The sequence below is a fragment of the Manis javanica genome, chromosome 8 (genome assembly GCF_040802235.1).
Source record: "Manis javanica isolate MJ-LG chromosome 8, MJ_LKY, whole genome shotgun sequence".
In the NCBI taxonomy this organism is placed as follows: Eukaryota; Metazoa; Chordata; class Mammalia; order Pholidota; family Manidae; genus Manis; species Manis javanica.
Window position 1 is genome coordinate 6119472 of NC_133163.1, and position 24448 is coordinate 6143919.

A 24448-nucleotide genomic window follows, 5' to 3' on the forward strand; every position below is an offset into this window, starting at 1 on the left:
AGTTCCCAAGCGTCACAATAAAAAATGATGTTTCCTCAACGTTTGCAAGTTTCTAGTTCCCTGGAACCTCTAATGCATTAGGCAGGCTGCATTAAAATTCCTCCAGGGTTTTATTACTGCCAGAGTTACACAGAAAAAGGCGTCCCTGGAACATCCACTGCCAGCTATGAGGTTGGATAGTAAAAAACAAAACACACAAAGCCCAACCATTAGGTCTGCCTAGCAACTGTGCTTTATAAGGTGTGTCCACACGCAGGGGCTCATCTGGTCCCCTGGCCCTCTTCAGAGGCAGGTATGTTACTCCTATTCTACTGACGAGGACATCGAGGCTCAGAGCCGCTAAGTGGCTTGATTTGCTTCACTGTGCTGGGCACGTCATGGAGCATGAACCTGCGCCACTATCCAGGGCTCTTGTAACCCAGAGTTCGCAGGGAGGGGTTTGAATTTGAGGGAAACATAAGGGGCTCCCTTTAGAGCTGGGAGAGCAAAGAAGATCCCGTGTGGTTGTCTGCCAATGGATAGTAAAATGTCTGAGGAAGGAAGAGGACAGGAAGTAAGCTTAGCAAAGACGGGCCCTGGGCTCTGAGTTGCCGAGCCTGATTTAGCAGTTGAAGTGCAGCTGACATTTCTAGGTCTGTAGGCCAGGTTAGATGTTGCTGGCTAAGTGGCTTCAAAATAATTTGGGCATCGACCTATCAGTTGGAACCTCAGGAGCCACAGTAGCATCGTGGTGGGAAATGGACCCTGTCTAGGCAGGTAGGTCTGAGCTCAAGGAAGGAAACCTGTGGTCCCGGGAAGGGGAGGGGTCAGCCCGAAGTCAGCCCTGGTGACCTCTCACCAAGGGACTTCCGCTGCCTTTAAAAAGGAGCCCTCCCCGACTGCGTGTACTGTGAGTTTAAAGTATTTAGTGCGTTTTTGAATAGAAAAATGTCTGAGTGGCTCTTCAAAGACTTCGTGACATTGTTCTATTGTTAAAAGTGAGCAGCCCCAGTGCTCAAGGCTACTTCTAGGTGAGAGATAACCATGAAGTGGTAATATGGGAATTAACATTTTATTAAAAAAATAAAAGGCCAGGGGATAGTGGAAGGAAAGTTGTCTAGGGAGAGCCTTTGAGGGCTGGAGATTTAAAATAATCGGAAGCTGTCAGATCCTGGGAAAGCCATCACCTGCAGTGAATCTTGCCATCGTGTGGAGGAAAGCCTGCTGACGAAAGGGTTCAGGGATGCGGAAAAGAAAGATGTCACCTAGGCATGGAGTGTCCCTGAAATCCGATTTGATGGACACACCCAGTTATTGCCCACCTGATGGGGAAGTAGGACAGGTAACTTCCTCCCCAGGCTGCTCCAAGGTAGTTTTTAAGTGTCTTTTCTTCCTTTTTTTTTTTTTTTAAACAAGAGGTAGAAACATCTGAGCACTTTAGAACATGTAGCTAAGCGCTTCCCAGTATCTGCCATTTTTAGTTAAAAAAAGAAAGTTTTAATCGGCCCTTTCGGCTGCAGAGCACCTTCGTTCCCAGCCTGCCGAGTTCTGTATTTGCTTCTGATCTCTGCATTCCCCACTGGTAAAACGTACTAGAAAATGTGTGGACATCAGAACAGGAAACAGGAAGTGCACTGAGGTACCCAAGGGCATGAAGATGATGAGAAGAGAGAAAGGGGGAAGGGAAGGGAGGTGGCCTCACTTAAAAACATGAAGCGCCAGAGCAGCTGTGTGCCATAAATCGATTAATTAGAGTTTCTGCAGCCAGGGTGAAGGGCCCAGAAACGCTCTTTAATTTGAAGATCTATGACCTTGTGGGATGTGGCACTTCATTTGTGTTATTAGCTCCTGTGTCAGAAAGGGACTTTTTATTTATCTTCTTCTTATTTATTACTTATTTATTCTGCTGTGTTCCAGAAAAGGATTTGAGGGGAACTTTACGTGTCATGGCTTCTGGCCAGCTCTCCTATGAGGCTGTGTGAAGTTCCGCATGTCCATTAACTAATAAGCCAGGACAGGAGATGGTGCCCCAAGAAGGGCTGCTTCTATGCCCGTGGGGTGGCCAGTAGGAAGGGAAGGCTGGGATTTTGGGGGGGCCTCAGAGCTGGCACTGTAAAACTGTGGCGGCCCAGGCCCTTGAGAAGGCCTCAGTGCCAGCTTCCAGGTGGGGAAATTCTCAGGGACTCCTGTGGGGGGAACTGAATTACCCAGACATACTGAAATTACCCAGTCACCTTGGAGAAAGAAAATCACCTCCCAAGTTCTCTTTGAGCTGATTTTGAAAGCAGAGTGAAGCTGAACTTGAGAATTCTGTTTTTTCTTGCTGTGCTCACCCCTACCCACTGTTCTCACCACCAAACATGCAGACACAAAGCAGGAGATGAGCGGGGAATGAGAACACCAAACTCGTGCGGCTTGCCTTGGTTTCTGGCACTGGGTGCTCGGGCCCACCTGGTTCTGTGGTCGGGGAGGACCTCCCCCTCCCCCCGGATGGCCTGGGGCCTTCCTGTGACATCGCACATGCTGCCTGTCTCTGGGAGGTCCTGGGCCCTCAGAAGCTGGAAGTTGTCAAACCTCAGTAACCTGTATTGAATTCAGGGCATTTGGTTGTAACCTGAGTTACCCGTTTTTTAGGATCAAGTGTGAGGCCCCCCCACCCCCAAAACATAATTTGTAGGTGGAAAACAAAAATAAATCTGTGCATGGGATTTCAGGAGTCCCTAAGTCTTTTGGGGAGAGGCTGAGATGGAGGACGTCTTTTCTCTGCCGCTCACTGCGCTCACATCACCTGGTACTGGAAGTGGAAATTCATTTGCACGTTTGGCTTCACCAGGGAGTTTGTGGTTACTGTCCTTCATCAGCAGTCAAATCTTCCAGGTACATGAAAGACTGAAAAAACAAAAAGGGGCTCTTCAAGATTGGGGCTGTGACGTCTCATTCCCTTTTCCTTCCCCAGCTAGATGGAATCTGATGGTAGAAGGCAGGGCCTGTCCACACCTGTCCCTTTACGCGGAGCATTAGCTGAGGCTCAGGCTGGAAAGCAGCGAGCTTCGCCTGCAGGTGGAGGACGGCAGCCACCAGACGGGTTCTGGATGGAACATTCGGCCTCCATTTTGTGACTGCCTCAGTGGTGGACAAAGACTGTGACAGTCTGGCTCGGTGCCACCAGTGTCCACTAAGATTTGCTCCCGATGTCACCGGAGCTGGTTTGTTAGTAACAAATCCACACTTGTCACCACTCATCCTGACGGCTCTGTTGGGTTTGACATTCTTTCATTCAGTCAGCATTCTGGCCTAGGACTTCATGTAGGACAGTGGTCCTCCGTGCCTCTGCCTCCCATGTCTGTGGAGACTGGATTCTGCACCATGGCTGGTTAGGGGGTTCCTGTGTGAGGCCATGGGGGGCGGTGGGGAAGGCAGCTGTCATACAGTAGTGATCTTCCTTCAGTTCCTACCTACCCATCTTTAAATAGGACAGCCCTTCCCCCCAAGGATGCTGGTGTATGAGACCCTAGAATTTTCTATAGCTAAAGTCCCAAATGATGCAGAGGTACCAACTGTTTAAGAATGTTTGCCAGGCAGCAGTTTGGCTGTGTCTTTTAGGACTTCCTGGGGTCAGATCCTGCCCTCGTCAGTGGTTCTCAAGGGGGGTGGGATGGGTGGTTTTGTTCCCCAGGGGAATTTGGCAATGCCTCGAGAGGTCTTTGATCCTGGTGACTGGGGGAGGGAGTGGTGGGAGGCCTAGGATGCCGCTAAATGTCCAACAGCTGCACAGGATGGTTCCCCGCACTCCCCCCAGCCCCCGCCACACACAGCAAAGCATGAGCCTGGTCTAAATGTCAAAAGTGCCTTGGGTGAGAAACCCTCGTCTATATGGTTGTAGGTAGCCTATTATTGGAAGCCGGCTTTCTCACAAACACCATCTCCTGTGGCTTCTTGAGATACCGGGCCAAAGAACACCTTTTATTTAGGGGAGCAAACCGAGGCCTACAGAGCTGGAGTGCTGGCTGAGGTCGTGCGGCTGATCTGGGCTTTTGCCCGGGCCGCCTGCCCTCTGAGCTGGCTTCTTCGGGCCCCCAGACAGGCAGGGGGTGCGCCTCGTCGCCGGCCTGGGCCTGTTCGGAAGTGGCCCCGCAGCTGCCTTTCAAGAGCCGGGAGTCCCGCCGCGCTTGCCCCCCGCGTCCGTGGCCTGGCGGTGCGCGCCCCCTCCGCTTCTCACGCTCTCTCTGCCTTTCTGTCCGTGTGTCTCCCCAGGTAAAGACGAGCCTTCCAGCTACATTTGCACAACATGCAAGCAGCCCTTCAACAGCGCGTGGTTCCTGCTGCAGCACGCGCAGAACACGCACGGCTTCCGCATCTACCTGGAGCCGGGGCCGGCCAGCAGCTCGCTCACGCCGCGGCTCACCATTCCGCCGCCGCTCGGGCCCGAGGCCGTGGCCCAGTCCCCGCTCATGAATTTTCTGGGCGACAGCAACCCCTTCAACCTGCTGCGCATGACGGGCCCTATCCTGCGGGACCACCCGGGCTTCGGCGAGGGTCGCCTGCCCGGCACGCCGCCTCTCTTCAGCCCGCCGCCGCGCCACCACCTGGACCCGCACCGCCTCAGTGCCGAGGAGATGGGGCTCGTCGCCCAGCACCCCAGTGCCTTTGACCGAGTCATGCGCCTGAACCCTATGGCCATCGACTCGCCCGCCATGGACTTCTCGAGGCGGCTCCGCGAGCTGGCGGGCAACAGCTCCACGCCGCCGCCCGTGTCGCCAGGCCGCGGTAACCCTATGCACCGGCTCCTGAACCCCTTCCAGCCCAGCCCCAAGTCCCCGTTCCTGAGCACGCCGCCGCTGCCGCCCATGCCCCCCGGCGGCACGCCGCCGCCCCAGCCGCCCGCCAAGAGCAAGTCCTGCGAGTTCTGCGGCAAGACCTTCAAGTTCCAGAGCAATCTCATCGTGCACCGGCGCAGCCACACGGGCGAGAAGCCCTACAAGTGCCAGCTGTGCGACCACGCGTGCTCGCAGGCGAGCAAGCTCAAGCGCCACATGAAGACGCACATGCACAAGGCCGGCTCGCTGGCCGGCCGCTCCGACGACGGGCTCTCGGCCGCCAGCTCCCCGGAGCCCGGCACCAGCGAGCTGGCCGGCGACGGCCTCAAGGCGGCCGACGGCGACTTCCGCCACCACGAGAGCGACCCGTCGCTGGGCCACGAGCCCGACGAGGACGACGAGGAGGAAGAGGAGGAGGAGGAGGAGCTGCTGCTGGAGAACGAGAGCCGGCCCGAGTCGAGCTTCAGCATGGACTCGGAGCTGGGCCGCAACCGCGAGAACGGCGGCGGCGGCGGCGGGGTGGCCGGGGTCCCGGGCGCGGGGGGCGGCGTGGGCGGCGCGGCCAAGGCGCTGGCCGACGAGAAGGCGCTGGTGCTGGGCAAGGTCATGGAGAACGTGGGCCTGGGCGCGCTGCCCCCGTACGGCGAGCTGCTGGCCGACAAGCAGAAGCGCGGCGCCTTCCTGAAGCGCGCGGCGGGCGGCGACGCCGGCGACGACGACGACGACGCGGGCGGCTGCGGCGACGCGGGCCCGGGCGGCGCGGTCAACGGGCGCGGCGGCGGCGGCTTCGCCCCGGGCGCCGAGCCCTTCCCGGGGCTCTTCCCGCGCAAGCCGGCGCCGCTGCCCAGCCCCGGGCTCAACAGCGCCGCCAAGCGCATCAAGGTGGAGAAGGACCTGGAGCTGCCGCCCGCCGCGCTCATCCCGTCGGAGAACGTGTACTCGCAGTGGCTCGTGGGCTACGCGGCGTCGCGGCACTTCATGAAGGACCCCTTCCTGGGCTTCACGGACGCGCGCCAGTCACCCTTCGCCACGTCGTCCGAGCACTCGTCGGAGAACGGCAGCCTGCGCTTCTCCACGCCGCCCGGGGACCTGCTGGACGGCGGGCTGTCGGGCCGCAGCGGCACGGCCAGCGGGGGCAGCACGCCGCACCTGGGCGGCCCGGGCCCCGGGCGGCCGAGCTCCAAGGAGGGCCGGCGCAGCGACACGTGCGAGTACTGCGGGAAGGTGTTCAAGAACTGCAGCAATCTGACGGTGCACCGGCGGAGCCACACCGGCGAGCGGCCTTACAAGTGCGAGCTGTGCAACTACGCGTGCGCGCAGAGCAGCAAGCTCACGCGCCACATGAAGACGCACGGGCAGATCGGCAAGGAGGTGTACCGCTGCGACATCTGCCAGATGCCCTTCAGCGTCTACAGCACCCTGGAGAAACACATGAAAAAGTGGCACGGCGAGCACTTGCTGACTAACGACGTCAAAATCGAGCAGGCCGAGAGGAGCTGAGCGCGGCGGCCAGGGCGCCCGCACCTGTACAGTGGAACCGTTGCCAACCGAGAGAATGCTGACCTGACACTTGCCTCCGTGTCACCGCCACTTAGCACCCCGCGTGTCCCCGGGGGCCCCAGGGGAGGCGGCCCTCCAACCTAACCTGTGTCTGCGAAGTCCTATGGAAACCCGAGGGTTGATTAAGGCAGTAAAAGTTGTGAAGCCTTTTAACTGTGCAATAATTTCTGTATTTATTGGGTTTTGTAATTTTTTTGGCATGTGCAGGTAACTTTTTATTATTATTCTTTCTGTTTAAATTCCTTTAAAGAGATTTTGTTGGGTATCCATCCCTTCATTTTTTTTTTTCCTTCCACCCAGTAGTAGCCTGAGCGATGACTCCCGAGCAATGTAGAAGGGAAGCTTATCTTTTAAATTATAATTTTGGGGGGGGGGAGGGTGCTGCTTTTTTGAAATTTAAGCTAAGCATGTGTAATTTCTTGTGAAGAAGCCAACACTTAAATGACTTTTAAAGTTGTTTACTTTTTTATTCCTTCTTTTTTGCTTCTTATTTTTTGTCCTGAAATGAAAAGTGGCATGCTTTCTTTCTTTCTTTCTTTCTTTCTTTCTTTTTTTTTTTTTCATTGTGAGGGGGTGGATGTACAGCGGATAACAATCTTTAAAGTCATAGCACTTTGTTTCAGAATTGGAGTGGAGATGTAGCACTGATGATGTCCTGAGTAACAGAGGCCTTTTCTGTGTTGATTTAAACCTTTACATTATATGAGGAACACTTGCAGTGGTGGGGGCAGGGCCTCCCAAAACTCAGCACTGCCGGAGGAACAGGTGTTTTTGAGGGCTGTGGGGGAAATGGCCCAAGAGCATTCTAAAGATGAGTTCCCGGCAGGTACTACCCTTTTCTTGGAAGGTTGGTCCCCTGGGATGCCATCTTTGCTGTTTGCTGTAGATTAGGCTGAAAATGAAATGGGCTGAGGGTCCTTTTTTGGTTATAAGGTGGTGGCCTGCAGTGACACAGAAAAGACAAAACCTGCAGTGTTTTTTCAGGCTTCTTCTGGCTCGACAACTTCTCTCTCTCTCTCTCTCTCAATACTCCCACCATAAAAATCCCAAGGCATATGTTGCTACAAGTGATAATTGATCGTATCTCAAGCAGACAAGCTCCTTGATGGAAAACGGAGGGAAGTTAGTGTTGTCTTACTGAATGCACACTGATGACATTGGAGGGGCAGGGGAGAGAAAATCTTGCAAATTTCTGTTCCCTTTTACTGGAAAAGCAGGGGAAGGGTCCCATCCCAAGGTGCCCAGCGCTACTTCCCTTTTTTTTTTCCCTACCCCATTAGGTTGGAAGGTACTAAACATTGGACTGTTAAGATTAGACATTTGAATTCTTTTGACCCGCACTTTAAAGCTTTTGTTTGCATTTAAATGAAATGGCTTCTAAACAAGAAATTGCAGCATATTCTTCTCTTTGGCCCAGAGGTGGGTTAAACTGTAAGGGACGGCTGAGATTGAGTGTCAGTGTTGCTAAGCGTGGCATTCACAATACTGGCACTATAAAGAACAAAATAAAATAATAATTTATTGGACAGTTTTTCTACTGCCATTTGATTTGATGTGAGTGCCTTGAAAACTCATCTTCCTATTTGAGTCTCTTGAGACAAATGCAAAACTTTTTTTTTTTGAAATGAAAAGACTTTTTAAAAAAGTAAAACAAGAAAAGTACATCCTTTAGACACAAACAAAGCCACATTTACTTTAAATAAATTTTTAAAAATCCTGGTTGAAGATAGAGGACATGAAAATGCCATAAGACCCAATCAAATGAAGAAATAAATCCAGCACAACCGTGGACATCCATTAGCTGAATTATCCTCAACCCATTTTGTTTTTGGGACAACGCTGCTTAGATTTGGAGTGGAGGTGATTTACTGCTGAATTTAAACTCAAGTGACATAAGTTACAAGTTGATATCGTTGAATGGAAAACAAAACAAAAACAATTCAGGAACAACGGCTAATTTTTTTCTAAAGTTAAATTTAGTGCACTCTGTCTTAAAAATACGTTTACAGTATTGGATACATACAAGGGTAAAAAAAATGTGTGTATGTGTGTTGGAGCGATCATTTTTTTCAAAGTTTGCTTAATAGGTTATAAAAAAATGCCACAGTGGCTGCGTGTATATTGTTTTCTTTTGGTGACGGGGTTTTAGTATATATTATATATATTAAAATTTCTTGATTACTGTAAAAGTGGACCAGTATTTGTAATAATTGAGGATGCCTGGGCATTTTACAAAACAAGAAGAAAAAAAAAACCCTTTTCTTTTCCTTGAAAATGTTGCAGTAAAATTTAAATGGTGGGTCTATAAATTTGTTCTTGTCACAGTAACTGTAAAGTCGGAGTTTTAGTAAATTTTTTTCTGCCTTGGGTGTTGAATTTTTATTTCAAAAAAATGTATAGAAACTTGTATTTGGGGATTAAAAGGGGATTGCTACACCATGTAGAAAAAGTATGTAGAAAAAAAGTGCTTAATATTGTTATTGCTTTGCAGAAAAAAAAAAATCACATTTCTGACCTGTACTTATTTTTCTCTTCCCACCTCCCTCTGGAATGGATATATTGGTTGGTTCATATGATGTAGGCACTTGCTGTATTTTTACTGGAGCTTGTAATTTTTTAACTGTAAGCTTGTCCTTTTAAAGGGATTTAATGTACCTTTTTGTTAGTGAATTTGGAAATAAAAAGAAAAAAAAAACAAAAACAAACAGGCTGCCATAATATATTTTTTTAATTTGGCAGGATAAAATATTGCAAAAAAAAATTTGTATGTTCAGTCCTATTGTACAGGAGAAAAAGGGTTGTTTGACAACCTTTGAGGAAAAGAAACAAGAGAAAGTAGTTAAATGCTTTGGTTCACAGATCCTTTTATTTGTATATATTTTTGTCGGAATTGGCCTCTACAAAGGACTGTTGGAGCGGGGCTTCACTCTGAACGCCTCGGGCCTCGCACCCAGGCTCCCTGGTGTGGGCGCAGCAGACCGGATGAGAAATCCTTTCTTTGGGTTGAGTGGAAAAATCCGTTTTTGTAAAGATGTCGGGAACATTTCAGAGTCCGCTCTCCCCAAGGGGCCGTCTGTAAGATGTAGACGTAGAGGAGAGAGAGCAGAGCGCGTCTTGCTCCTGTTGTCGCCACTGTGGCCGTCCCCACCGCCATGTCTCCTGCCCTTAAGAGCAGAAAGAAATGCAAACCGAGCTTTTCTCAGTCCTTGCGAAAACATGCAACCAAAAAACGTAATGAAAGGAGCTGGCGTGTCAGCGAGGCCCAGGTGACGTGAGCCGCCGCTGAGACTCAGGAAGGAGTCCCATCAACCAGGACCTTTCATTCCGCGGAGAGTGTTGGCCTGTTGTCTTTCTTACCTGCTCTGCTGCTTTTCTCTCCGAAACCCACATTCCGTCAGTTTCCGAATGCCTAGGGCCTGGGACGAATTCGGTGCCTTTCCATAGCTTCCTCCTTCTCTGTGTTTCTTCTCCATCCTCCAGCCTCTGTCAGCTCTTTATTTGTCCTTTGCAGTTTTATTTCGTTTCTTTCCTTTCTCCCTTTCTGTCCTTCCCCTCTTTTTTTTTTTTTTTTTTGTAAAGCCAAGTAGCTTTAAGATAGTAAAGTGGTGGTTTTTGGATGAGGGAATAATACATTAAAAAAAAAAAACCTATATCAGGAAGCCATTTTTTATTTCAGGAATTAGAAGAAACCATTATTCCAGGTTATGAAAGTATAACCAAGCATCCTTTTGGGCAATTCTTTACCAAATGCAGAAATCTTTTTTGGGGGAACTTTTCTGTTTTATATGCTCTTTCCTCCTTGCCACCTACCTTTGCAAAGTGAAAGGAAAGGGGGAGGAGAGGGAGATAAGCTGAGATGTCAGTTACCTTGACCTGAAGACCTAGGGGTTGCCCCTTCCTTCCCATGCTCTGTTCAAGTACTTGGGGGTCTCCAAGGCGACCCCCGTGTAGTTAGTGACAGAAGCTAGCCAGCTCTCACCAGCTTTCGCAAAGTCACCAGATTGCCAGGACTAAGCCATCCCAAAGCACAAAGATTGTGTCTCTGTCGATTGCAGAGAAAAGAGCGTTTTGTCTCCGGTTAAAAAAAAGCCACGGCCGGAGCAGATGACCCAGAGAGGGGCCCCCAAGCCTGGTGGCCCAGCCGACCTCAGGCCGGTTTCCACACTGCCACAACTTTGTTCAAAGTTGCCCCCAATTGGAACCTGCCACTTGCCCTTAGAGGGTCTTCTGTAGGGAGAGGAGAAGGCTGGAGTCCTTTAAGCAAAAATGTGAGAAGTAAGGAAATCAGCCTTTCATCCCGGTCCGCAGTGACAGTTAGTTGAAGGTTTTGTTGAACACAGGCAAACCCATGATTTTGGTGCTCTTTGTATCTCAGCCCTGCAAAGCAAAGTTACATTGATTTAAGTTGTTTGCATTTGTACTGGCAAGGCAAAATATTTTTATTACCTTTTCTATTACTTATTGTATGAGCTTTTGTTGTTTACTTGGAGGTTCTGTCTTTTACTACAAGTTGGAACTATTTATTATTGCTTGGTATTTGTGCTCTGTTTAAGAAACGGGCACTTTTTTTTTTTTATTATGGATAAAATGTTGAGATGACAGGAGGTCATTTCAATATGGCTTAGTAAAATATTTATTGTTCCTTTTATTCTCTGTACAAGATTTTGGGCCTTTTTTCCCTTAATGTCACAATGTTGAGTTCAGCATGTGTCTGCCATTTCATTTGTACGCTTGTTCAAAACCAAGTTTGTTCTGGTTTCAAGTTATAAAAATAAATTGGACATTTAACTTGATCTCCAAACCTTGTCCTTTTCTGTGTCTTTTCAGGGTGGGGGATAGACAGCTTATTTCCGAGGGTGAATCGAAGGCCTTTCTCCATTTTCCTCCTGATGCAAACCCCTGTGTTCATATCTGGGCAGACAGGAAATAACGGCGAGACCAGTCTTTCTCTTACTGACCCTCTGAAGCAGTGTGGTTGAGAACAGTGGATCTCAGCTGCAGTCGCCTGGCAGGTTTCTAAAATTCCAGTGCCCAAGCCCCACTCCAGAGCAGTTTCTATCTGAATCCCTGGAGGTGGGTTCTAGGCATTAGTACTTTTGAAAGTGGCCCAGGTGATTCTCATACACAACCAAATTTGAGAACAAGTGGTTTAGAAGGAAAAGTCCTTGTCTGGCAATGCCAAGCCTCAGGTCTCGTTTAGTTTGACTCAGCTGACATTTCCTGAATACATTTCCTGAGCCACTGGGTGAGACAGCCGGGGATCGGGAATGGCTGAGATGGAGGCCCCGCTGTGGACACCTACAGGGCAGGGCCCCTTGGGCTTCCCACCCGTGAGGTGAAGCCGATGGACTAGCTGGTGTCTCTGACCATGGTGAGGGTAACAAAGTCACACAGGAGGGCCACCTTTCTGCCTCATGTGCTGGCTGTCCACTGATTTGAGGACACTTACTTTAGGGTTGACATGGATGCAGAAGAGGAAACCTTCTGGGGGAGATGGGCTCCCGCGTGGCTTTACCCAGTGCTGGGCCCCGAGCCCCTGGCAAGGTGGGAAGGGACGAAGACAGCATTCCGTTGGGTTTCAGTCGCTGGGGCACAAGGTACCTTTGGTCTTTGCCTGAGTGAGTCCGAGCCCATCCTTGAGTGGAAAGGGATCAAAGACCCACTGGGCTCCTGACCACTGCTCCTCGGTTCCCTGCTCTCAAAGACACAAAGGGCGCTCCACTCAGGTCACTCTGAAGACTCACTGGGCACCAACCGTGAACCAGGCACCGCGCCAAGCAGCCAAGAATCTTCCCAAGGGGGCTTTGCAGTAAATGAAGACCCCGGGCCATGCTTGCTAGAGGTGCTCTGTGTGCAGAGATGGTAGGAGAAACAAGGGCAGCATGTTCCTCTGTGTCCTGTTTTCACCCCCAAGCAGGTCACCATTTTCCCAAGGCCACGTCTAAACACTGAAAGAAAAGCAAACACAGGGACGCGCTCATTTTGGGAAGACTCCCCACTGTAGGGCTGGGGACCGACTATCTAGACTCAATACCAAAAGCTGCTGGGAATGGGTGTGTCAACACTTGAGAAACCCTGTAATTTCCACTTACACTGGTCTGTCCCTCAGCCCTTCTAATGCCAAATTCAAGGATTATCAGAAGGGCAAAGGGAAGGCCCAATCCAGGTCCCACCATTGTCCCATCGGTGGCTCTGTGACCTCAGGTCAGTCCTTTCTCTTTTCTGGCCTCAGTTTCCCCACCCATAAAATGGAGAGGCAATGAGATCTAGAAGGACCCATCCTGCCTTCAAGTAGTAGGACCCTGATGTCGCGTGTGCAGAGTAACAAAATGTGGTGGGAATGTTAACGTCAGAAATGTTTCTTATTCAGATTATGTAAATCAGGGTGAAAATGGGTTCTTAGGAACAGAAAATCTTATGTTTTTGTTGTTTGTAAGTTGGAGTCTTCAGCCACTTTGCAAGTCAGAGGCTCTTCACATTTTCTGAGCAGCCCAGAGCACGGCTGGGGCATCCGGGCAGGCTGCTGAGCACCTCACTCCTGAGCTATAAGTTCAGCGATTAAAGACAGTAAACATCCCCTTCTGCTTGGGAGATAAAACTAAATGAATAGAACTTGAAAAAGAGTGTTAATGTGATGAAATATATAATGAAACTAGTGTAACTTTCAAGCCACAGAGGATGATAATTTTGGGTTTCTCATGTTCAGGTGAAGGCTTAGTCACTAATTGCCTGCACTATGTAACCTTCAAAACAATTTTTTAGGATTCTCATTACGGACCATCTAGGATGTGCTAAAGAAATCAAGTTGAGCTCAGAAGTCGATTTAATTCCCCAGGCAAAGACAGAGCTGGGTGTCAGGCTTGGGCGCAGAGGAGGTCTTGGGCCTGGTTTTTGCTTTCAAAGAGCTCCCTGTTCAATGACAGAAGCGTATTAGGAAACAAAACTGCATGAGGGGTGACGCGGGCAATGACAAGGGCTCAGGAGGGAGGGGCAGATAATCAGCTGGGCAGGGAGAGGACTAGAGAGATTGTGCTGCTCCTTGAAAGGTAAATAAGGATTCGCTAGAAAGATGAGAACAGGGGAGGGAAAAATAGAATGTCTCATAGGGGTTATGATGTGAAAAGGTATGGATGTTGGAAAAGCCCATGAGAAAGCAAGGTCCTGTAGTTGGCCCGGACTCTTACAGTCATCTGGTACAACCCCTCTAACATAGGAATCCTTTCCCAAGCCTTAAAGTATAGCATCTACCCATCCATCTACCCATCCATTCACCTATCCACCCACCCACCCACCCATCCATCCATCCATCCATCCACCCAAAAGTTGTTCTCTTAATAAATACTTATCAAAGGCCTGTGCCGGGTCACAGACTCTGCTGGAGGGTCACAGACCAGTCAGACTCAGCCTTGCCATTCAAAGGCTTACCTTCTAGTGGGCAGAATGGGCATCCATCTATCTGTTCAGTTCCTTATTCCCTTACACCCTGGGGTTTCCACTGTGTGCCCCACACTCCTGGGCCCCAGAGATGTAGACCATGCCCCCAGGACTCCCAGTTAGCTGTGAGGGCAGTGACTGAACAGATAATCAAGGTTCTGGTTCTTGGATGGGAGCACACAGTCCAGCAGGAGGCTAGAGGAGACATGCATGTTCTTCACTACAGATTAGGAAACCCAGTCTTCTCCTGCTGTGCCTGCCACCATCCACACTGGCCCCCTTTACCATGGTTAATCTCTCACAGGCTGTGGTGAAAATTTACTTTTGTTTTGTGCCCTTTTATAATAATAATTATTTTTTTTAAAAAACAAGAAATGTCTGATCAAGGACACATCCCAGGATGTGAACCCAGGGGTCTTGTCTAGAGGAGTGGGATGGTCACTCTCCTGCCCAAATCCCAAGATGCTATAATGATGCTGGCATGTCACTCACAGAGCAGGCCATGTCAAGCCTTTGGCCTGAAATGCACAGCAGCCTGAAGTGTCCAAAGGGGAGGCTGGTCTTCCAGCAAACCAAGGAGCTGGGGTGTCGAGGTGGCACCTCCTTCCCTCTCCTTTCTTCCTAGTCCTTCTTCCCCATTTCCATCCACAAGATTGAACTAAACAGCTACTCCATGTCCTATGGTCCAGCATGGAAGCAGCTGTGCAGAACCAGAGAGGTTGTAAGTGAGAGAAAGAAATGGAGAGGTAAACTGCAGGTAAAAGCCCCAGACCTTCAGCCACCTTCGGTGCTCAGCGCCACCCAGCCCTTTCGTCTGTATTTGGAGGTATAATTGAGAGTTTAGATTTGTTAGCTACCTCATGTTTCAACCACCTTCCCCATTTCCTTTTGGAAGCTCTGGGGCAGTGCGTATGGAGGGCTGAATGCTATTCTGACCATTTGATCTGGTCATGCCCGTCTCAGAAACTGTACTAATCATACTAGCTAGTGGTTCCTAGAGAGAGGAAGAGCTGTATGCCTATAGATGGTCATCTCAACATTTCATTAAATATTTTATTATTTGCATCCTTCCTCATTCTACAAGGCCCTGAAGAGGCCAATAGGAAACACAATAAAATGTAAATAAGCTGTGAAACATCAGGACCTGAGAGAGGAAAACGTAGAGCCGAGAGAAGCAAGCTGTAGGTTGCTACACGTAAATCATAAATTGCTGCCTAAGCTTCTTGGTAGCCAAAGGGCAATAAAGAAACAGACACACTGCTTATTATTCATGAGGGGAACACGTGCCAGGGAGAGACACCCATGACTGCAGAATTTTGGAAGCAGCCCCTGTGTTCAACAATAAAAAAGTGAATGAATTAAAAAGAGTTTGTTCACTAGTGGATATTTACATTCATTTAAAAGGAGGGGTTTGAAGACTTTGGAAATAGTAGAAAAGCTGTATACAAGATAATATTGACTTTTAAGAGAATCGAAAATGTTCACGGGCTATGATTCCAAATTATCTAGCTAACTGTGTACATGTGAGTATGTATATGTTTGATAAAAAGCTTCATTAGAAAGGTATTTATTCGACTTGTTCCAAAGTTTCAGGAAGTTAGTCTTACTGCCCTTGCAACTGAAACTATTCAAGTGAGTAATTGTGTGTTGGGCTCTCGCACATGTCTCCCCAGCATCTGCCACCTCTTGGAACTATTGGCTCCAACTAATGATTTTCCAAAACACATAAAAGTACAGACTCACTGGACAATATGGACGTGTCTATACATCCCATATCCTAGTGCTAAGCACAACAGAAACAACCCTGTCTTTTTGGCTTAATCTCTGAAATAATGTCTCTCTTAGAAAATCATCTTAAGGAAGTTGTAATTCAGCCACAGATTTAATCACAGAGATGTTCACTGTAGCTATAGATACAGTAACAAAAACTGGAACTAAAGAAAATGCTGAATAACATGGGGCTAGATGAATAAGGGATAGGACATCCTTACAAAAGAATATTATGTAAATATCAAATATGATGATATTGGAGCCCATCAAGTAGCATTAGAAAGATGTTCAGGATGGAATGTTAGGTTTTAAAATAAGCACGTTACAGGGTCTGTTACATATTTGTGATTTTATGAAGAAACATGAACCAAATAAGTGCTGGGAGGAAATGCATGGGGAGGATAAAGGTGGCTGATTCTGGGTCATATTTTCATGGGATGAATGTTTGTGTCCCCCACAAATTCATATGTTGAAATCTTAACCTTCATGTGATGGTATTTCAAGGTGGGGCCTTTTGGAGTTAACCAGGGCTACATGAGGTCATGACGTGGGCCCTTCAGGGTCCTTCATGGTGAGATTAGGTCCTTATAAGAAGGGACACCAGGGAGTTTGCTCTTTTACGTTTGCTGTGCATGCAAAGACACGGCCATGTGGGCACACAGCGAGATGGTGGCGGCCTGCAAGCCAAGGGAGAAGGTCTCAGAATGAAACCCACCTTGCCAACACTTTGATCTTGGACTTCCAGCCTCCAGAAGTGTGAGAAAATTAACTCCTGCGGTTTAAGCCCCAGCCTATCCTCTTTTGTTACGACAGCCTGAGTGACTAAGACACTACCTCATACAGGTGTGATGAGGATTCACTTAATCACTATTTGTAAATGTGCCTCTATCTAGTGAACCAGCCACCTGCAAAATTTTGAGCAACTACAGCTGGGCTGAAAGTCTGTCTCCTTTCTTAAAGGGGATCAGCTCAGCTTCTCTCCAGAGTTAGACCATGTTCATCTGTAGACATAGCCCATGAGACCATCCAGTTCTCTCTGAATTTCAAGTTCTACCCTCATTTCTTTACAGAACATCACAAGCCTCCACTCTAGAGGCACAGCTTTGCTCTACCCATGTCAACACTTAGAACGAGGTTCACTGTAATGTTATATTTTCATTTACTATCGATGGTCCTTTCTAGGGTTTGCTACAAAAATAATCATTGTCACCCAGCAATTCTCTTAACCATGGCCAATAAAAACAAACAGAAAAGTTGTTAAAGATATTTTCTTTTGTGCTGTTTGACACCCTTTGAGTTCCATAGTTGTAGAGTCTTGCTTAGCTCATTCTATAATTCCAAGATCCTGTTTGAAGGACACTCTGCATTTGATTCCCTGGTGGCCTGTGATTTCAGATTGTGGGGTCATCTTTGTGGGTTTCCCTGCTGGGAGGATCCGATGAATTCTGGTTATAAAAATGTCCCTCCGAGCCCTTTCCCAGCGGGAGCCTGGGTCTTCAGTTGGTCTAGAAAAGGTTTGTGGGTCTGGGTCCTACACATGCTTTGCCCCAGGGCTGTTTCTACTCAAGGACCAGCCAGGCCACACACTGCTTCACTGCGTCTCAGTAAGTGTGGTGTTTCTTGTCCCGTTTGTGCTGATGCTAGCAGTTCTTCAAAATCCAGGCTTTATGCAAGGGTTTCCATTCCAGGTGCCCAGCCTCACATGGACTGATGCCAGATGTAGTTCCTGGTTTCAGTTTCCATTTCTGGGTCTGAAACCCAAGAACTGTGGACTCCCACTTCAATTTCTCTTGCTTTCAGGAATTGCCTTCCTTTTGAATTTAGAAACACACACACACACACACACACACATACAAGGTATATCTATCATAACTATATACTGTAGCTATATACTATGTAACTATGTAAATATACAACTATAGTTATATATATATATACAGCAATATAGTTACGTGCTGCATAACTATACAGCTAGTACTTACATACAAGTATATATATATACAACTAGTATATATTCAACTATAGTTGTACTGCTTTATATATATATATACACACTCATGTTTTATATCAATATTGTTATATATAGGTGTGTGTGTGTGTGTGTATAACAATATAATAAGGTAACAAGTGTTTGTGACATTTTATTCATCTGGAAGTCTATGACTTCTAGGACTTTGGGAAATAAATGTATCTCCTGATAAGTCAGCATGTTTCATCTTGCACAGTGGACCCTTATCCACGGTTTCACTTTCCAGTGTCAGTTACCTGCGGTAGACCTCTGTCTGGAAGTAGATGACCCTCCTTCTGGCTTGTCATTAGAAGGTCAATAGCCTAACACTATGTCTCAATGCCTCTGTCACTCACCTCACTTCATCTCATCACATAGGCATTTTATCATCTTACATCATCACAAGAAGAAGGGTGGGAACAGTACAGTAAGATATTTTGAGAGAGAGACCACATTTGCATAACTTTTATTACAGTATATTGTTATAATTGTTCTGTTTTATTATTAGTTATTGTTGTTAATCTCTTCCTGTGCCTAATTTATAAATTGAACTTTATTGTAGCTATGTATGTATAGGGAAAACATAGTACATATAGTTCAGCACTATGCAAAGTTCCAGGCATTCACTGGGGGTCTTGGAATGTATCCCCTGAGTAAGGGGAGACTACTATATCTGAATCATATAACTTGTTGCATTTCCCTTTTCGCTGCAAGTGCCAGGAAGCTCAGTGTTAAATTTAATATTCAATTATAGCATCCTGTAAAAAATAAATTCCTCCTTCTATACTACTATTGATTTTCTATTTTGACAGCATATGTGATCTTTTGTAACCTCCTCAGTCCTTTATATAGGATGGTGGGGTGGAAAATTAGGTTAAAAGATAAGTCCCTCCACCACACAAAGCCATCTCAGGACACCCTGCCCGTGGTACTCTGCTCTCTCCCAGACCCTGCAGTGTCTGAACCCCACTGTCTGTGATCAGTCATGGCTGCCTTGTGTGATGGCTTGGTTTTGCTAAACTGCACTGTTTAAAAAATTTTTTATGTACTGTTCTTTGTCTTCTTATTAACTTGTAAACCATAGTGCAGTGGAAAGAATATGGAATTTAGAATTGGATGCACTTGAGGGTGAGTCAGAATCTCAATGCTGCTTCTTACCAGCTAAGTTCCTGGGGTCTGTAATCTCTCAGCCTCAGTGTCCTTACCTGTAAGGTGGGGGCAAGATCTCTACATCACAGAGCTGGTGCAAGGAACAAACAGGAAAATGCAGGTAAGGAATCTGGTACATGAGAGGTGACCCCAAAAGTCAATTTGCTTTCCCTCTGCTTTTCCCGTGTGGTCCCTGTTCCAAGCAAGTTTCCAGTCCCACCTCGAGCCCCTCCAGCCCTCTTCACCCCATGCCTCTCACCCCATCTGACCCCCGCACTTGCAGGGGACCCCCGACCTCTTGCCTGCCTCATGCAACTCTTGGTGCTGGACTCAGCAGAGGCTCCCTGGATCTCGCCCCTTCACTGTGTGTGCAATTAAGGGTGAGCCGTGGCTGGCACAGTCAGAGACACCCACTTGGCACAGCCCTGAGGGCCTGGCAGCTGGGTAGGGGGTGGCTGGCATGTGGGAAGCAGGCAGCTCTGAAGTGGGGTGCTGACTGGGCCAGGCCTGCCCCTCACTTGAAGGAGGGGTTGGGAGACCTGGCAGATGGGAGCGACTCATGCCTCCCTGCTTCCCTCCATTGTTTAGCTTTATCCTCCCTCCCCTATCTCCCTCTGCTTTCTTGCTGTCTGTCTGTCTGTGTCTGTGTCTCCTTTGCTTCTGTCTCCAGCTTATCTCTCTGGTCACTTTTGCCTTCTCTTCCCCTGTTCTTGCAGGTCCCCTCCTTTCCTGACCCTTTGTCACGTCTCCGTCCCTCGTGCTGTGAGCCCAGTGAACACACACAAGCCCCTGGGAGCATCGGCTCTGGGCACAGATACTGCTTCTCCCTGCCCAGCACCCAGCCTGGGTCATGCCAAGGCTCTGGGCAATGGTGACCCCACCCAAAGGTCTCTGCCTCTTGGAGAAAGCCCCGCAGGCTCCCTGAAGATGTGGAACCCAAAAACTTTATTAGTCTTGTGGCACTCACCCTTGAACTAGTAGAAGACCTATCCATGCAGCTTGTTAAAATGCAGAATTCCAGTTATTGCTGCTCAGGATTCTGAATTATAGGTCTGGGGTGGGGCCTGGAATATGCATTTAAAACACCAATCCTGAGATGCTGAGGCAGGGGTTTTCTGGACCACATGCAAGAAGCCCCATGGGTCAGATGAGCACCGGCCTCTGGAGACTAGCCCAGGGCAGCTGACGCCTCCTGGCTCCTGCCCACTCTCTGGGCTTTGCTCTAGACAGGCTCCATCACAGCTCAGCCTGTTTCTTTCTCTGCAAACTGGGGTGCACAGGCCCTGAGCCCAGCTTGGCTGGAGGACTGATGAGGGGACACATGGACAAGGACCTCAAGGCCATACATTCCTAGACATGTTTCAGGAAATGACGGATGTATTAAATGACCAACCAAGTAGGTGTTGGTGAGCCCCCATCCAACTCAGCCCCACAAAGCATCCCTCAGATGGAACCTCCTTCACCGGGAGCACTGTCTGCTCTTCCCAGACGTCTTGCCCTGCTCTGTGCTGTCCCCTCCTCCAGGAGTACCTGTCCTCTCCCACCCCAGGCCCCCTTCTGCCCCACCCCCTGGACTTAACTCACCTGGGTGGGCGGGTGCTTCCTCCCAACCGGCTCAATCCCTGGCTCAGTCCCATCTGGCTCTTAGCATGGCTGGTCCTGGAGGGGTAGGAGCTGGGGAAGGAGAAAGTGACCCTCTGTGCTAGGTGGAGGGAATCCCCACTGTGGGGTACGGAGCCCTGGGAATCAGCTGCTGTCCCCCTCACAAGCCCCGTCAGAACCGCATGGCTGGAAGGAGTTCAAGTTCAATCCAGGAACAAGAGCACCAGAGATCCATCTCATGGGCTGCATGGGAGGCTTGGCGCCTCATTAGCCAAGGAGCTTACCTTCTCTCAGCACCCTTAGATTGTAGAGCTCTTTGGGGCTCATTACCATCTAACCACTGCCTTCGTCCTTGTTCCTACAGGAAGATCCCTCATGTGTCCTTTGGTTTTAGCCCAGGAGGCTCTGGAGCCAGAATGAGTTGGGTTGGAATCCCGTTCAATCTCTTTCAATATGTGTGACCACCCTGTGCCTCAGTTTCCTCATCTGTAAAATGTGGATAATGATGGTACCTACGTCCTTTGGTTGCCAAGGGGATTAAATAGGATACGGCGTGCAAGGAGCTTAGCGCTGTGTGCAGAGCAAGCATTCAGGAAGCATTGGTGCCTCAGTCAGGATGATAAACACTAGCTGCTGTAACAATCTCACATTCCCTGTGACTCAGTGCAATAAAGGTTTATTTCTTGCTAATGTCACAGTCCCATAAAACAAATGGTAGGCAGCTTTCTATGTGGAGACTCAGTGATTCCATCTTGTTTTGCTGCCATCTTCTAGAGCTGTGCTGTCCAGTATAGCAGTTGCCAGCAACTATTTACAATTAAATTAATTAAAAAAGAATAAAATAAAAAATTCAGGTCTTTGGCTGCACTAGCCACATTTCATGTGTCCAAGAGTCACATGTGGCTAATGGCCATTGCACTGGGCAGCACGGACAGGACATTTGCACCGTCAAAGGAAGTGCAGTTTCATAGCACTGACTGGGGGCCTCGCTGAGGGTCCCTGTGGGTCCCCTGCATTGAGTGGTTGGCAATGGAAGATATGGAGAGTCATGCGCAGGATCTTCCTGAGCCAGGCCTGGGGGTGGTGCATATCGCTTCCGCCCCCATCCCCTTGGCCAGAAAGCAATGACCTGAGCCCACCCTGACCTCTGGGGAGTGCAGAGGCCTCAGCATGGCATTCAGATCCTTCACAACTGGATTCAATGTATCCGGCCAGTTTCATCTCCTTCTATTACCTGTCCCACCCCCACCCCTATCCCTACTCTTACCTTCACCCTACATGGTCCTGAAGGAGAGAGGGCACAGGTTTCCAGGAGTTCTCTTGGAAGAGGAGAAAGCCCTTTTCCTAGAATTCCCTGGCCAACATCCCCTCACATGTCATCTGCCTGAAATGGATCACATGGCTATTTCTGAACCAGTTCCATGGCCAGAAGAAAGCTCTGTGCCAATTGGCTTAATCCTGGTTCTCTAAACCAGTCTTGGTGGCAAGGGGTCTAGGACTGGAATGGGCCATTTCCCCCCGGCCCAGATCTATAGCTGCTGCTCAAGGCAGGAAGGGTCAAGGGGGTAGGGAGGTCCACCAAGGCCCCCCGAGTGCCCTGCTCAGTGCAGGGCACTCTGCCGGGTCCTGGAGGGGCAGATCTGACCTGGGCATGCTTTCTGCTGCCAGGGAGTTCAGAGCTGTGCAGGCAATGAGGCCTGGGAGCCTGGCATAGATGCAGGCTGGAGTTGGGGCCCTTGGATGCTTAGCTGAACGGCACAGATCTCTAAGCATGACCCCAGGGCTTCAGGAACCTTGCTGGTTAATGCTTAGATGCTCTGACTTTTGCGCTTTTTAGTGTATTGGTCATCTCAGATTTTCCCAGGGAGCAATAACAAGCCAACTCAGCCAGTGCTTATTTCTCTTTGATTCAGAGCTTCTGGGTCCTTCCGCGGCTGCTTTGCCCAGCCTAGCAGCCCTCTCTTTCTGTATCCTCCCTCCACCAGGTTTTAGCATTCCAGGTACTTTTTCATATTTTTTCCCGCTAATGAACGCAGAGTGCTTTATTTATTCATTTATTTATTTATTTTGTCAGAGGCACCCAAGCATTTAGCAGTTACCAATGATCAACAGTACATTTTGCAAACAGGTAATAAATTTTAACAGCAATTTGTCTATGAATTGTGACCTTTTGATGATGTATTTGATTTCTCCCAAGAAGTTGGACTTCTTTGTCATCCAAGTCTGATTCATATTTTAATTTTTTTAAAAGCAAATGGTCTGTATAACACATTGCAACATTGAGCTGATTGCAAATGCTATTTTGGTTGCAGTCAATATTTTTAATTTATGCCATTCGAGATACACAGGGAGCCCCTGGCTCGCTTTGCCAACAGCTGCAAATCCACACATCTCTGCCCCTGACATTTTATACTCTGTAGTTTTCTTAATGTTATATGGATTTTTTTAAAAAGGACAAATAATTTATGCCAGTGACTTTTAATGATACACCTTTAACTAAAGATAAAACATGTCCTTATTTCTCCAGATTCCACCCTTTTGGCCTGGGTGCTGCAGATCATTTTCCATTGGAAAAGGCTGTCGACTCTTTGAATCCCCCAACTGGTGCATTACTTTGTGTTAATTACCTTAGGACGAGAGAGTGGCTCAGAAGCAATCATCTTTGTTTGTTAACACACCCTAGCTGTGCCACCACTCTCCATAAATAAAACATAACTGAGATTACAGTGTCATGTTTGCCGGGACTCCAGACCCTGGTAACTGCTCTAGTAGAATGCACAAGACATCCCGAGGCAGCCGGGCTGTACTGCAAGTCAGGACCGCTTCTCATCTCTCAATCACCTCATGCCCACCAGGCGCTGCCTGTGTCTGTAATCCCCAGGTGTTTATGCTGGGAAAGCTGGCAGGAAGCTGACTTTGTTTCTCCTCTAACTTAAAAGAGTGAGACTTGTAAGTATGCAATGGTATTTTTAGCCACTTGAAAGGGGTCTGAGTAGACTTGCAGAATGCAAAGCAGTGGACAGGAATTTAGCATGCATGGATCGTGGGACTATCTGGAGCCACCCGCAGACAGTTATGCATTTATTTATTTCATGCCAGTGTCTTGTTCCACACACATGCAAATAAGAAAAAGAGGGAGAGATGGCCAATAAGAAATATACTTAATAAAATAGAACAATATGAATGATTAGATTAGGGCACATGCTGCTTTGATAAAAGAAGTAAGTGAGAATGAAAACACTCAGGGCACAGGGTTCTAAAAGCATAGAGTTCTAAAGTTTGATTTGCAAGTTTGGCTCTGAGCTTCCTGGCTGTCAAAGAGAAAAGTGATACAATGAGTACTAACATCAGTGTGGAAAGAACCATTATACTTTAGGGGAAGCAGAGTGTTTCCTGGTACTTTAATCTGAAAGTGGTTTCACTAATGGATCCCCATGCAGAGTTGTGTTTCTCAATGTGTGGTCCATGGTCCACTGGTGGGAGGAAGGGGACTGCTGGGGAGTTACAAACTGATTAAAGGTGTACATCCTGAATCCAGTTCTTAATAGTGAATAATGCACAATCTTGTTTATTATTGTTATGTGTGACTGATGTCTACCTAGCAGCAACTCATTGAATTAGTCATTGTTATCAAATAGAGTTCTTACAGATTACATTTAATGCATTACTAGAATTTATTAAGGATTTTATTTTAGCATTCCATCAGGAAGTCCAACATCCTGCCAATATTATAAAATTCCTGTAGGTCAAATATATAGGCAAAGAGTTGAAATTTCCTTAGTTTTGGGGAAGGACCCTTTGTTATTAGTGAATTATCAATGTGGTATTGAATTTCATACTGGTAATTAAATTGGCAGAATAGTTTTTAGGTTTTAATTTTGTTATTTTTTTTTTTCTTGAAAATTGCTTTGGAAAATGGGAATGGGTACTGTAATGAGCTATAAGATTATTTGCTCCACCTACGTGAGCCTCAGACAACAGGTGAGAATCACATAGAAAAAGGACCACAATAAGCCTCAGCAGCATAACTGAAGCATTATAATTCATGGAGAGGGTATCATAGTCCTGAATGCGTATGTACCTGATAATAGAAGTTCAAACTAATGCAGCCCAAACTGATAGAATTAAA

The 24448-nt window shown here is 47.9% G+C and overlaps 1 protein-coding gene across 5 annotated transcripts in view; it reads left to right on the plus strand.

Annotated features, from left to right (window-relative positions):
* The window catches only part of BCL11B (BCL11 transcription factor B), a 93246-nt gene extending 83606 nt beyond the window's left edge, over positions 1-9640 (plus strand). For all 5 annotated transcript variants that reach the window (XM_073241881.1, XM_036991872.2, XM_036991874.2 and 2 more), the window contains one exon: positions 4234-9640. In XM_073241881.1, the coding sequence (XP_073097982.1) occupies positions 4234-6296 (2063 nt within the window). In that variant the 3' untranslated portion in view covers positions 6297-9640. The remainder of the gene's footprint in view (positions 1-4233) is intronic.
* Positions 9641-24448: the final 14808 nt, after the last annotated feature.